This window comes from Epinephelus lanceolatus, chromosome 20, assembly GCF_041903045.1.
Source record: "Epinephelus lanceolatus isolate andai-2023 chromosome 20, ASM4190304v1, whole genome shotgun sequence".
NCBI classification, from domain to species: Eukaryota; Metazoa; Chordata; class Actinopteri; order Perciformes; family Serranidae; genus Epinephelus; species Epinephelus lanceolatus.
Genome location: NC_135753.1, coordinates 7,331,693 through 7,346,426, shown reverse-complemented (window position 1 = coordinate 7,346,426; position 14,734 = coordinate 7,331,693). Strand labels below are relative to the sequence as shown.

The following is a 14,734-nucleotide window of genomic DNA, read 5'->3' as shown; positions in this document are numbered from 1 at the left end:
AGTTGGCTGATCCACCTTCACTGCATCATTGGAGCACTGAAAAAAAGTTGGGGGCAGCTCAGCTTGGGTTTGTAACGTGTCACGCTGGACTAACATTGCTGTGTCACCCGTAGTGTGAACACAGCATCAGGGATTAGCTGTCTGCTGTTTATGTTCGCTATACAAATGAAAAATGTTGTCTCACAAACTCTTGAGCTTGAGGCAAGACCAGAAAGGATGGCCTTGGTTCCTGTCACCATGCTTATGCCAATCACAGATAGCAGAGATCGAAGGACTTATTAATCTTTTTCCATTGTGACATTGATACTTTGACGAAAGTAAATGATTTAAATACTTCTTTCCACAGAGTTTGTGTCCTCCATCTGGATCTGTGGCTCCTGAACAACAAACCTAACAAAGATAGAGGTTGATTGGGAGACTGATCATGGAACTGAGAGAATGATAGAGGGAATGACAGAGAAAAGATAGAAGGAGTCAAAAACACACATCAACAGGTGATAAACAGGTGCAGCGATGGCGGCGTGGCTGGGCAGGGTGTCTTTGGGTGACGCTTGGTACAACATGTACTCTCGCCTGCTGCGAACCAAACCTGTGGGCTCCATGGCTCACAGCTCCAACGACCTCACAGAGCTCGGGGAGGGGGCGGCAGTCGGGCTCGCCAAGGTTCTGACCACCATGGACCTGGTGTCGCTCGGGGTTGGCAGCTGCGTTGGCACAGGGATGTACGTAGTCGCTGGGCTGGTTGCCAAGGCGATGGCTGGGCCAGGGGTCATCCTGTCTTTTATCATTGCAGCAGTGGCATCCATACTGTCAGGTGAGACAGCATGAGGTGACACAACAAAGCATTGTTCAGTGCATTTGTTGGGGACTATTTTTAGTGGTGGATTAATCCACATTTGGTGCTCTAGTGAGTAAGTGTGGCAGTAGGACGGTGTGTGGGGGGTTAAGTGTTTGGACAATCTACTCTAATCTAATTTTTGTCTTTAGGTGTGTGCTATGCAGAGTTTGGCGTCCGAGTCCCAAAGACAACCGGCTCGGCCTACACCTACAGCTATGTGACAGTTGGGGAGTTTGTGGCGTTTTTTATTGGCTGGAATCTGATCCTGGAGTATCTGATTGGCACGGCAGCGGGGGCGTCGGCTCTCAGCAGCATGTTCGACTCTCTAGCCAATCACAGCATCAGCAATTACATGATAACACACCTGGGCACGCTGAAAGGACTCGGTCAGTACTAGCCGTATGTTTATCATTTTTCAGCACATTAAGAGCAAATTAAAAGTCTGTTTTAGGCTGAACATGCTCCGCTACATATTTACAAATAACAGAAACTGATTTGTATTTGGTCTAAAGGAAAAAGCAAAAAGCTGTAGTTGTCATGGGAACTATAGACTGGAACAAGAACCAAATAGTAAAGTTAAACAACTGACAATGACTGTAATTTACAAATGTATCAGGATTCACTTACATTACTAAATACAATAAATACAGTTGTCTCACTCCAGTCCTTGATACAGTAGAGTTTATATACTTTGAGTATTACAGCCACTTTTGGGGGGAAGAATCCTGTTTTGTCAAGTCCTAAGTTGTAATATTTTAAGAAACAAAAGTCAGATATTACAAGATTAATTGTTCATTTATAGCTTTATGGAAAAGGTCATAATATTAGAATTATAAAGTTCTAACTGTATGACAAAAATATATAGTTTGATTTATTTTAAGAATATAACATCAGTATGCTAACATACTGATGTTTAGCATACATAATGACTTGGGATGAGTATGCTAACATTCGCTAAAAAGCAGTAAACTCAAAGTACAGCTGAGGCTGATGGGAATGTCATTACTTTTGTAGGTATTTGGTTATAAACCAAATTATTGGACACATTAAAAAAAGACTCTAAATGGGAAATTAAAGAGTAACTTAACAACAAGCTGAAAAGCAGAGTTTTGCTGTCTGCTCTTGGAAAAAGTTTAAAGCCTGTTAGACCTCTGAACACACCTTGTACCACCAAAAGGTGTGGTTGGGTGTTAGAGACCTCATGGTGTCCTGGAGTCCACCCTTACATCACTATAACAGAGTGAGACGTTAAACCACTCGTGGGCGGCAAAGACAAAATGATCAAATTCATCTTGAGAGGAACATGAATTTTTGAACCAAATTTCATTGCAATACATCCATCAGATGTTGAGATATTTCAGTCAGAAAAACAAATGAAACCCTCATTGTGGACTTAGAGGAAAATTCAGAGGATCACCAAAGTCAGTAGGATTCATCCTCTGGGGAACATGAATGTCTTTAGAGTAAGAGAGCGGTAATGAGAACTTGTCAGATTTCATCCCATCCATCATATATTTAAGATATTTCACACACACACACACACACACACACACACACACATGGACTTGACCACCTTCATGCCAAATATCAGCCAAAGAGTGAGGAAATTTTTGTGGACCTACAGAGAGAGCTATAGAACTTCTAGTCAAGTGCTGCTGTGTGTCTGTTCGTCTCAGGTAAAGGTGAGGACACATATCCTGACCTGCTGGCCCTCTTCATCGCCCTGCTGGTCACAGTGATCATTGCTCTCGGTGTGCGTAACTCTGTGGGCTTCAACAACATCCTCAACGTGGTCAACCTTGTGGTCTGGGTCTTCATGATCATCGCTGGACTCTTCTTCCTCTCCGCCAGCAACTGGGAGAACGGCATGTTCCTGCCCTATGGCTGGTCAGGGGTGAGATATTCAACCTCTTTGGTGTTTTGTCACTTCTTTAAATCCTCAAACTGACTGAAATAGTGAATAAATGATCTCCTGTTGTTGATCAGGTGATGCAAGGTGCAGCAACTTGCTTCTACGCCTTCATCGGCTTCGACATCATTGCGACGACAGGAGAGGAGGCAAAAAACCCAAACACCTCCATCCCGTATGCCATCACCGCCTCACTGGTCACCTGCCTCACTGCATATGTGTCGGTCAGTACACAGTGTCGTGCATGTTCATAACACAATGGAGACAAGTTACAAAATCTCACCATCAAATAGAAGTCTTTTGGTCATATTCATTTCTGTTATCTCCCGGGCAAAAATGCATCAACAGATGCATGTTTTGCTCAAGGAAAGTTTTACAAGAATAAAACCTCAATGGATCAATCATTCATAACAGGAAGAGTCATAACTGACCTTGCTAGTAGTTCAAGGTGTCCTCCTGTCAACAGTTTTACAAAAGTCTCATTTAAAATGGTGGTCTATAGGGAAAATGCTTTTTGGGCTGCAGAGGATTTTGTCATTGCAGTACAGCAAATGGGTCTTGTTCATTTTGCCATTTTGGTCTATGGGCTTTAATGAAGCTTTTCAGAAGTCAAAAATGAACTGTCAGGTTTGAAACTAACTTGCAAACATTTGCAAATTGGTCTGGTGATGTCAAGCTAGTGAACCTACTGAGGTGAAGTATCTCCATCACCATCTGACCCTTTCATTTTTGTACATGGATAGAGAAGGACATACAGTGAAAACAGGTGGCCTTGCTGTCTAATGCAGGAGCCCTGAAGTTGTTACACATTTCCTCTGTATAGGTGAGTGTGATCCTGACCCTCATGGTTCCCTACAACCTGATCGATGGCTCAGCTCCACTCATGGAGATGTTTGCGGTGCATGGTTTCCTGTGGGGGAAATACATTGTGGCTGTTGGCTCCATAGCCGGACTCACCGTCTCTCTGTTGGGCTCTTTGTTCCCCATGCCTAGAGTCATCTACGCCATGTCCCGTGATGGCCTGCTGTTCAGGTGAGGAGGCATGAAAACACACAAACAAATACAGGTAGGATGAGGGTTTCATTTCCTGGCTAAATCTGTGATTAATGTGTCTGCAGGTTCTTGTCTCATGTGTCTGCACTCACACACACTCCCACGGTGGCATGTTTGGTGTCAGGGAGCTTCGCGGCCCTCCTTGCTCTGCTGGTTAGCCTGCGGGACCTGATCGAGATGATGTCCATCGGCACCCTGCTGGCGTACACTCTGGTCAGCGTGTGTGTGCTCTTACTGCGCTACCAGCCTGACGAACAGACTGACACACACCAGTATGACTCCGGAGAGGATGTAGTTGGCCTGAAGCTTCAGGATGACGGAGCTGTCCCCACCAAAGACGACCAGATGCTGATCGGAGACTCAGATGGTGACAGATCAGCGTCCTACCACGCAAGCGGGACTGAAGGACAGGGGGACGACTCTGACTTCCACACAGGCCATGCCTCTCTACTGAAAAGGCTTTTGGGAGGTCATTACTACACCCTGCGAATGCGGCTCGGAATGCCTGAAGCGTCGGCCCAGCCCACTCCTGCCACTGGCCGCATAGTGACCAGATGCACCCTCCTCTTCTTCCTCACGTCCTTCCTCCTCTGGTCCACCATTATATTTGGGGTTGAACAGGGAACTGGTGCCAGGGCAGTGTTTTCAGGCCTCATGGCCACACTGATGACCGGGTCCTTGGTGAAGCTTTTAATTATGATTATACAGCAGCCAGAGAGTGGGAGGAAGCTGCCCTACATGGCGCCCTGTGTGCCATTTGTCCCTGCAGCTGCCATATTGGTCAACAGCTACCTTATGCTTAAACTGTCTCCACTCACCTGGGCCAGGTTCACCATTTGGTGCCTCATAGGTGAGATGAAACATTCTTGATTATGGATCTCAAATGCAGCATATATACATAATAAGCTGTCTGGATATAGAAAATAATGGACCTAAGCTAGGTAAGGAGGAAATCTGGAAAAGGCAAAAAAAAAATCTGTAGAATTTGAAAACACACCCCCCTCCTGCAGCTTCTGAGTCCTAAGTCCCTCCCACCAGGTGACCACTGATGCTTCATACAGAAACCCAGTGTTTCCCATACACTGATTTCCTTAAACTTATTTCATTGTTTCCTTGCCTCACTCTCTCTCTGTTTATCAGACCACAACTGAAACAAAAATAAGCTGTTAGCCACCCTATGCTCCCTCTGCCTCGCTCCCGGCTATTGTGGACTGCTTCCCCCGGAGGAAAGCTAGCAGCAACAAGAGATGGACATTTTGTTGGCAGCTTGAATTTGACCAGCACAAACCCCCAGTGCCGGGTGTCACAGCAGGTTGGTGGCTAGCAGCAGCACCAGGTCTAACCTCTGGAATAGCAGCGACAGAAAGTGTGCTGATCCAGTAGGAAATCAAGTCTGTCTGGTCCTCTGGAGCTGGGGTTTAGACAGGCTGGATTTGGGCTGCTGCAGCCTGTCTGTCTCCGGAGATGCTGGCGAAGCAGCCCATTCTCATTCCCAACTCTTAGATACTGCCGCTTTGTCAGTGATTTTGGCATCAGATTTCGTTGTACAGAAGCACTTTTGGTGGCGAAATGATATGCATCGAGACAAGTGTCAATTGAGATGTTATCTGTGAACATTCAAAACTGGCATAGCAGGCTACCTAGGGTGTCATATTTTAATGTTTAGGTCCACTGACACAGCGGTAATATTTGAGTTTGGATGAAAATGCACTGGGTGAGGTGGTCTGTAGTGGCGGAGAGTGAGGCGGCAGACTCACTGTGAGTCAAGGCTCCAGCTAACATTAGCTACATAATCGTGAACATGAGTTGCAGCCTTGAGCCTTTGGCTTCTGTTAGTATAAGGCTAAACTAGCAACATTTTCTCTCTACCTCTGAAGTACTGACCCATGTTTTATGCAGGTGCAGAGGTCTAGTTGTCTCTCAGTTCATGTAAATTACAATATGCTCAGAGGTTATTATGGGATTTTTGCCCAATGATGCCAAAATTTAACTGCCTACCCCAGCTTTAAGAGGAGCCAACTCCAGTTCTTTTATTTCTATAGTGGAACCTTAGAGTGCAATTTAACTATTAAACAAATTACACTAATAGAAAAGTAATAGAGGCTGTATTTGTTCATCATCTGTTGTCAAGGTGCGTTCATGGTCAGTTTAACCAATGGTTAGGTTAATATGGCTGGTGAGACTTAACTAGTAAAGTAACCTGGATGCAGTATAATTGAATTATAATTGTGGTTAAACTGTTTAAGAGTATTTTCCATAACACAGATGTGCATTCATGGTGTTTAAATTCAGTGTCTGTGATTTAGAGTAATTTAAAAAGATTGCCTCTCCCACATGAATGGGTCTAAAAGATAAGAAATGACATTACAATACAACCTTTAAAAGACAAATCCATCTGGAAGAGGATTTAAGGCCTATGGATCTGTTTTGGCATCTGGTTTCAGTTCAAGAGCTGTACCAGAACTTATTTTTAGTTTTTGTCTATCATATAGGCTCTGCTGTGCTTTTAGCTCTTCCTGTGGGTTTTTGCACAGTCAGCACAGTTTGAGACACCAGACTGACGCCTATTTACACTGTGCTGGGAAGGTTACTTTTGAAATAGAATATGTAACAGATCTCTAGTTACCCTGTAAAAAATGTAATGAGTAATGTTTTATGTAACTATTTTAATTACTTCATCAGAATAATGAAACTTATTACATTTGTCTACTTTTTGATTAATTTTTTTACAGTGCAAACTGGTGATTTGTCCAGAAATAAAGAAGGCATTGCTGCCCGACTGAAAAGATGCAGAGCAACACAATGAATGTTAAATTTTACATATATGTTTTTTTATTGAAAAAAAGAGTTTTTAATGTAACCCCTGCATCATCACAAATATTTTGTTAAGTAACTATAATCTAATTACATATTATCTGAGTAACTGCAACTGATTGCAATTGCATTTATTTTGTAATTTAACTCCATAACTCTGTTACATGTAACTAGCTACTATGCAACACTGTTTACACATGGTTTGTGCTGAGGAAAGTGTAAACTAGACATAGCATAAGATTGGATGTGGCTCTTAATGAGGGCTCTTCTGCGTTCATGGTGTTGATGTACAGCAGTCCAGTTGCCTTGTATCTTTCTGCAAACCATGAGTATGTGACATTTCCACCTTTCATTCATATAATCGCAGCATTTCTGAAGTGATGTAGGCTAGTATATGAGCTGACTTTGTCATCTGGAAGTGGAGGGGATGGTGGACATTGTGACACTTAGACGAGACACCTGCCAAGCTGCAGACCATTGTTAAAGACCAACAAACAACATCAGTTGTTTTTTGGCAAGTCATCACTGCATTTCCACCAGCTTTTTAGCCATCAAACATGGGTGTGTTATGGTGACCTGCTGCTGTTTTCCTGGTAGCCTATCAGGCACAAAAAGCGGTTGTTTTTTCACAGAGACATCACAGCTTTTACAGGGTTGACAGCAGAGAGAAGAACATACTGTAGACCTAGGCTTTGTTAGATCTGCAGATTGTTGACAGATGACAAAATGAGGGAAGAGTTTCCCACCTTCTGAAATTAATAATGCTTGCTAACCCTCCTCCAGCTGGACATTTTTTTTACCTGCTGTCTTTGTGTTTAACTGTCACCGTCTGTCTATCCTCAGGTTTGTTGATCTATGGTTGTTATGGAGTGTGGCACAGCACACTGGAGCTCAATGCCCGAGAACAGCAGGCACACGCCAGCTCCTACCAGCGCTACGATGACCATCTTGACGACGACACCTTCTCCCCTGATGACAACTTTTACCCCCAGGAACAGGACGACAGACCTTACCAGGGCTGGTCTGCTCCAGAAGAGAGGGGATACCACAACCAGCTGCAGCAGGAGAATCAGTATGAAGATGGTGAGCAGTATCAGAGCCAGTATGAGGATAATGGTGACCAGTATGGATACCAGTCTGGACCAGGAGGCCAGCCTGCAAGCAGAGGCAGAGGAAGGACCAATCATGGCTTTGATGCAGGTGAAGAGGAGGACTGAACAAAGGATGCTTCTGAATTTATGACAGGATGAACTGAACTTTCAAAGTGCCGTCTACATGAGACACTAAATCAAATAACCTCCAAGAAAAAGTTACATCACAGGATTTTATTTTAATATTTAAAGGTGAGCCCCTCCCTCTGTCTGCTTAGTGTGAAAACCTGTTCTGAATATCAGAGGAGGGAGTGGGGGAGGGGATGCAGTGGACACCTCCCATCACAGATGTTTCACTGAATGAAGGCCGCCGCAGCTGCTCAACCCTCAGTTAATCATTTGGTCTTTTTTTCACCTTAACAGTGAATCTCCACCACCATCTGTCTTGGTTCATACCTTCAGCCTAAATTTGCATGTTTGTATGAAAAACAGTGGTGTTATAAGACAGAACTTCCTTCCGTAAAAGACAAGATTTAGTGCTTCTCGTCCTACTCAAAATGTTCAAACGCTGCACTTTGAATCAATGGCTACCAATACAATGCTGGTACTGTTAGGCTGTGTTCTGACCAACATTACCCGCTTTCTTCTGTTGTAGAAGTTGTAAAATCCTGTCAAAGTTGACAAATCTCTGTGTAGTGTTATGGCATCTGACAAGCTTTAAATTCACAGATTCCTCAAAGTGGACTTCTCTCCAGTATCTGAAAGAAGATGCCAACACCACCAATGCCACCCCTTGCATTGTTTTCGTTGGTTTTTGACGTGAATATCCTTTTATAAATGGGTTATGAGGCAATGATCAGCTCAGCATAGATGCATCAAAAGCCCCCCCTCTTACCTACTGTGTACAAGCCTAAATATGCACTGTGCAGTTCTATAATGTAGCAGAAAATAAGTAAATATCTGATCAAAGATATCAATATTAAAGGAACAGGAACAACAAAAATGTGATAGAGACATCCTTACTTTCGATGGAGCCCTTTGATTTTCCAAAGTAAAATGTTAATATCAGTCAATACAGAAGCTTTGGCTTTAGGACCTCCTGATCCCAGAGCTCATGGGACATGGGGACAGCAGAAGTCAGTGTTCCAACATGAAACCGAATGTGAAAGAGGATTAAAAGATGTATTTCATCTCTACATCTTGTGACCATTCATGGCATCTCTGAGCATCTTAACTGCGGCTTTGTGAAGCCCTGAAAATTACTTTTGTGTTTGTTTGTTTTTTGTTTGAGTGAATGGTGTTTACAGTGAAAGAGTGTTTGTTCTATTTAGTGTCTTCAGCAGCAAATTGTGTTCATGTGTGTAACTGAAAATGGGGGTTGCAGGAATAAATGTCTCATTTTGAGAGAAATTATTTTTCTAAGACTCTTAATTACTGAAAAACTTTTATTATTTGTAGTACCAGCCAAAGATCATACAATACAGGTGCATAGTTGATACATATTGGTTACACTGTTAATATGAAAAGTTTAAAATTGCAAAAGGTTATACAGTTATTAGTACATAAAACAATATTTGTATGGGATTAAATGAGAGCAGGTAATCTTAGTCTTTAATTCTCTGTACTTCAGCCAATATTCTTAAAATGTGTTCATGCTTATTATTAAAGTGAAAACAGACAATTTTTCAACTTTTCCTTCGCTAGCCTTTCCAAGTGGTATTATTATTGGCACTGCTGTCACAAAGTCAACCAGATCACTTTCTGTTTTCCTCAGAGCCGAGCAACTACAATTTACCTAACTTAACTACAGTTTACCCAGTGGCATTGTCAAATATTCAACCAACTGTCTGCTTATCAACTCCTTGATTGTAGTTTAGTGACTGCTTATGTCAGAAAAGCCATCGCAAGAAAACAAGTTCTTTGTTTAGGTTATTAAACAAAGAATTAATCTTAGATGTTTGTTTGTGGCTGCTAGGGTTAGTGTTACTTTGCGTAGCTGCCATTAGCAACATTGATAACACTACCAGCCAGAAAGTTATTTGTTTCTAACTACCAAGGTTAGTGCTAACATAAGCAGCATGGCTAACACTAGCAGTTACAAACAAACACAGATGTTTTGGTGCGCTCCATGTGGGAAGTTAGAATTTTAGAGTTCCCAGTTGAAAAATCCAACTGGAATGCCCCCTTAAGTTGGATTTCCAACTCAGAGAGACTGGGACCCTCACCCTGACGTTGAAGTCCAAGATGGCTGCTCCGCGCATCAACAGTAGTGAAAGCTGTATTAATATACTGTTCGCACCTCCATCAGCGCTGACAGTGCTGTCAAACTTCTGTCTGTGGACATGTTGCTATGGTGTTTGTATGCAAAAAATACAGTGTAACAAGTTGTCATCAACTGGTATTGCTAACAATGGCTAACTTGGCTAGAACTGGTATTGCCAACAGCATCTTGGTTAGTTTTCTGACTTACACTGGCACATGATCAACTTGGGTGTGACGTCATTCCCAGCTTCAACCTAAGACTTCCGAGGTAAATAGAATGCAGGAATTGTTTTTGGTTGCCAGGGATAGTGTTAGCTAACATAGCTGGCGTACACTACTAGCCAGAAACAAACACAGCTGTTCCTGGAACAAACTAAGAGTTTTTTTCAGTTGGTCCTGGCATTAGTTGTAGCTCCTGGCTCAGGAATGCCCCAGGAATGAGCCCTAAAACCCAGAAATGACTTAGAATTTTTACACTCCTGGTTCCCTTGTCTCATAGTCAATTTTTTCTAATGGGTTTTTGGTTAGATGCCTGAAATAGTATCTGTGGTTAATACAAGCTTAAGAGACTTTTTTGTTTTGTTCTACAACATAAAATTCGTCAGTAAATACCCCACTTGTGGGTTTTGACTTTTAATGTGTCTTGAAAAAGGTGGTTGCTAAGAATTGGCTGAATGAGATGACAGAATGTCATCACACCGCAGATTTTCAGCCCTTTTGTGGTGGCGATGTTAGTCGTGCAACCATGGTGTAGTTCACTAATAGCCTAATGTTAGCTTTTTAATTCTGCTGATTGCATTTGGACTTATATTAAATTATAAAAGAGGTGTTCATTTGCAAAGATTAACTTGCTGAACAAAATATGTAACTATCATAAACATTTGTTTGGCACAGATTTTTTTTCCTGCAATAATCCAAAATCTAATGGAAAAATCACATAGGCTCTTTGAGGAGGTAACCAGGGCAATGCTAACTTCTGCCTAAGCTTACAGAAAGACGTTATCCCCAGAGCTCTATGTTTTCTTGCTTCCCAATTTAAACTAGATACTCAGACCTCAGTGCTATGATAAAGGCAGAGTAAAAAGCCAGTAGTAGTAATAAGTAGGCAGGTTTTGTTTCTTACTTATTTAGTATTGTGCTGTAAAACATTATTATTTTCCCAGGAGATTGTACCCAGTGGCAGACAGAATTGTAACAGGGAGGCTTAAAGGGAATCAACCTAAACACTGATGGTGTCATTATTCTATAGCATTGAGAAATCAACATCTACTTCATAATGATAAGTTAAAGCAAAAAAAAAAAAATTGTCTATTGCCACTGTAAAATCTCAAGTTCTAAAATGGCAGAATCTCATCAACACATACAAGCAACAGTTTGCTATTTCAAAATTATGTAAAACTGTAAAATCTGCATAAAGACAAAAATTCAACCAACCAATGAGATTATTTGTGCCTCAGTTCCTGTAGCTATGATTGGCTCCTTGCTGCCCTTGTGCAAGGCACTAAACCCCAACATGCTCACGTCTTATGAGTTGGATCAGCTAAATCTAAAAATTGCATATAAAACAAGGGACAGACAACCACATCTTCTTCACACTCGTGCACTCTTGGCGTGGTTGGCGGGGGGATCCAGCGGCGTGGCAGTACCCCCCTGCCTGGAGTAGTAGAAGCTGTTGTCCCTGCTCGGGGTCCCAGGGTCGGTGCCATAGCAACACAAGATAACTGACCCGCCCAGGAGACAGAGAGCAGTTCCAACCCAGCCGGCGTATAGAGAGAAGCCAAATGACATCAGACCCTCATCTTGGTGAACACCGATGGGAAACCAGACAGTCGATATGATGCCAAACACAGCTGGAACAGATGAAGACGGAGGAGTTAGAGAGGACACATTTATAAAGATAGATGTTAAAAAGAAGGGTTAAAATGAAACTTTCTTGGGCCTTTAGTCACATCTGGACATGGATTCACTGTCTAAAGCACTGTTTGCATGAGTATGGTGTCTGTATCAATCTGGCTGTCTGTCCCTGAGGCTGTTACAGGAACTACCTGTCTTGCCCCACAGGAAGGAGACCAGTCTGGCAGATGAACCCGGGCAGGATGAGGCCTGGTCTGACAGACCCTGACCCTCCTTCCTCCCTCCTGCAACAACTGGGAAAGACCCGAGTACTGAACATCCTAAAATTACTGTCTCCTGAGACAAAAACTAATGTCTCCTTAAAACCTCTACATGTGTCCTCTAAAAACTAAACATGTCTCTTTGAACCAAACCGGTTCTCTAAAACCCAAAATGTCACATAAAACCTAAATTACTGTCCTCTCAGGCTGTTCTCATCCCCAGGTTGTCAAATACACTTTGTCATGCCCCTCGGCACGTGATGTTGATGGAAAGGGGACCCTTTAACTTCAATGCAATACTGAGAGAGCAACTGATGTACTATAAAGAGCAAGAAAATCTGCGTAAGGTAGGACAGAGGGGAGGTTGATGACAAACAAAACAAGACTTTCACCCAGGACGTTTCACCAACAGTTTGTGAAACCAAAAGTCAGTGTTGTTTTAACATAATAGTATTGTCATCATGCTTTCACGTCACTCATCTGATGTATTTACGTCACGTAAGCAATTTATTTTGTTGCCTCAACCTGACTGCCACTGTTTCCTACATTGACAACCACATGCTCATGTGTTTCAGCTGTGCGTCACATTGATACTAAAGGGTGCCTTGTGTGTCGCTACCAGACGCCAAGGGACAAGACAAAGGGTTGGTATTGAAGACCTGGCAATGATAATGGTTGGTCCTTTTAAACCAAAACTTTCCTCTAAATCAAAACTACCGTCCTCTAAAACTAAAATTGTCCCCTGAAACCAAAATTACTGAAATAATGTCTTCTAAAATGTTCTTCATATCATATCATATCATATCATATCATATCATATCATATCATATCATAATCCATTATTTCATGGCATGCATTTCCTCAGTGTAATTTTGGTGTTACCACAGGGGGGTGCAAAAGACAGATATTTTTAATTTCTACTCACACTGGCAAACTATCAGACAATGGCCCCCTCTGTATTAATTTAACCTCGTTTTGTATGGTTGTTTTGCATTCCATTGTCGTCATCATGCATCTTTTTGTGGTTCTGTGTCTCTTTGTTGTAATTTTCTATGTGTCTTTATCGGATTTTGTGTGTGTGTGTGTGTGTGTGTGTGTGTGTGTGGGGGGGGGGGGGGGGGGGGGGGGGGGGGTTTGGTCATTTTGCCTCTTTTTTCTGGTTACTTTGCAGTTCCTTTGCATCTTTTTGTGGACTGTGATAGGTTACCCCGTGGCCCGCTGACCATTTCCTAAGGCACAATGAAAATGAATTGGGATTACTGGGATTTTAATTAATTCATTTATTGTAAGGTAATTTAAATTTAAATGAGATACCAGAGTGAATTAAAAAGCATGCTTGTTTACTGCATCCCTTGGACCCCATTAACAGAGGTCCGAGCTAATTATTTATATGCAAAAAATTAATTAATTAAAAATAAATTAACTGGCACCTGCCCTCCTCATTTTGCAGAAATGGTCCCCGGGTAGAGCAAGTTGAATATCACTGCTGTAAAGCTAATTGATAATCCAATATTGCCCCAAAAGCACGGAATTGAACGAGTGGACCACTCACAATGTAGGTTGCCTCATTGGTATCATTCATTTGAATGATACTGGCCCCATCAGAACATGAAACATAAAACACGTACTCCCTTATTGTTTTAGTCTTCAGAATGTGTGTGTGTGTGTGTGTGTGCTGGGGAAGTCTCTCCTCACCCATGATGATGAAGAGGATGCCTCCCACCCGGGCGCGTCGCTGCTTGACGGCAGAGTTGTCGTTCTGCAGCCGCACGCAGGGCATTGACATGAGCACCAGCAGCATCGCGGGGAGACCGAAGAGACATGCGCAGATCATCAGGGCACGAGACGTTTGGACGTAGGCTGAGAGAGAAAGAGAGAGAGAGAGAGAGAGAGAGAGAGAGAGAGAGAGAGAGAAGGAGATGGGGTTATAACTGAAACATGTGGCAGTTTTACATTTTTGATCTAAATCTAATACTGTCATTAATGAGTGTGTGATACAATAATCTATCCCCCAGTAAATCTGTCTAACCCTTTTACCTGGCAGGGTGAGGATCTGGTTGAGGGCCACACAGTGATAAAGCGCCGGAGAAATGACGCACTCTGCCCAGAGTCCCCTGGAGCCCAGCTCGTCCATACGGACGCAGGTGGCCACCGTGTAGTCGCAAGTCCGGACCCAGTCGTTGGTGGCCGTGGCGACGATGATTCCGACCCAGCCCGCACAGCTCGCTGCGCTGCCGGTGATCTGCCTGCACATGTGTGCCATGGAACCGCCGTGCGTATTTACGCGCCAACAAAAATCACAAATTTTTAAAATCACTTTTAAAAATGCGGGATTCTTTTAAACAGATTACAGGGTTTTGATATGTTTCTCTCTCTTTCTGCTCTTATATGACGTTAAAAGCTTTTGTTCTTCCAGAGACAAAAAAAACTCGATCTTGTTCCTTGTTCTCTGCCCAGTTTATAAAAGATGAAAAGCTGACCAGCAGTATTCCAAAATATCTCTGCAGTCTTCACTCAGAACAGTAAGGATATTATTCTAAATGTTATATTTTAGATCAGAATCCTGATAAAAAAGTAGAAATTAAAAAATAATCCTGCTGCGTCCCGTTAACGCGCCCCAGGCTGATCCGCAGAAAAATGCCTAGAATAAGAT

At 42.6% G+C, this 14,734-nt stretch overlaps 2 protein-coding genes across 2 annotated transcripts; one reads left to right on the top strand and one right to left on the bottom strand.

Moving 5' to 3' along the window:
• Window positions 1–352: 352 nt before the first annotated feature.
• slc7a14b (solute carrier family 7 member 14b) lies at window positions 353–9,115 on the top strand. Its single transcript, XM_033639239.2, has 7 exons — window positions 353–814; window positions 988–1,224; window positions 2,515–2,732; window positions 2,825–2,971; window positions 3,571–3,779; window positions 3,866–4,650; window positions 7,458–9,115. Exons 1-7 carry the CDS (start codon window positions 514–516, stop codon window positions 7,829–7,831), a joined length of 2,271 nt encoding a protein of 756 aa, XP_033495130.1. The 5' UTR covers window positions 353–513; the 3' UTR covers window positions 7,832–9,115.
• A 15-nt stretch (window positions 9,116–9,130) lies between these two features.
• On the bottom strand, window positions 9,131–14,730 carry cldn11b (claudin 11b). Its single transcript, XM_033639062.2, has 3 exons — window positions 14,119–14,730; window positions 13,777–13,941; window positions 9,131–11,817 (listed from the first exon to the last, which is right to left on the bottom strand). Exons 1-3 carry the CDS (start codon window positions 14,342–14,344, stop codon window positions 11,558–11,560), a joined length of 651 nt encoding a protein of 216 aa, XP_033494953.1. The 5' UTR covers window positions 14,345–14,730; the 3' UTR covers window positions 9,131–11,557.
• Window positions 14,731–14,734: the final 4 nt, after the last annotated feature.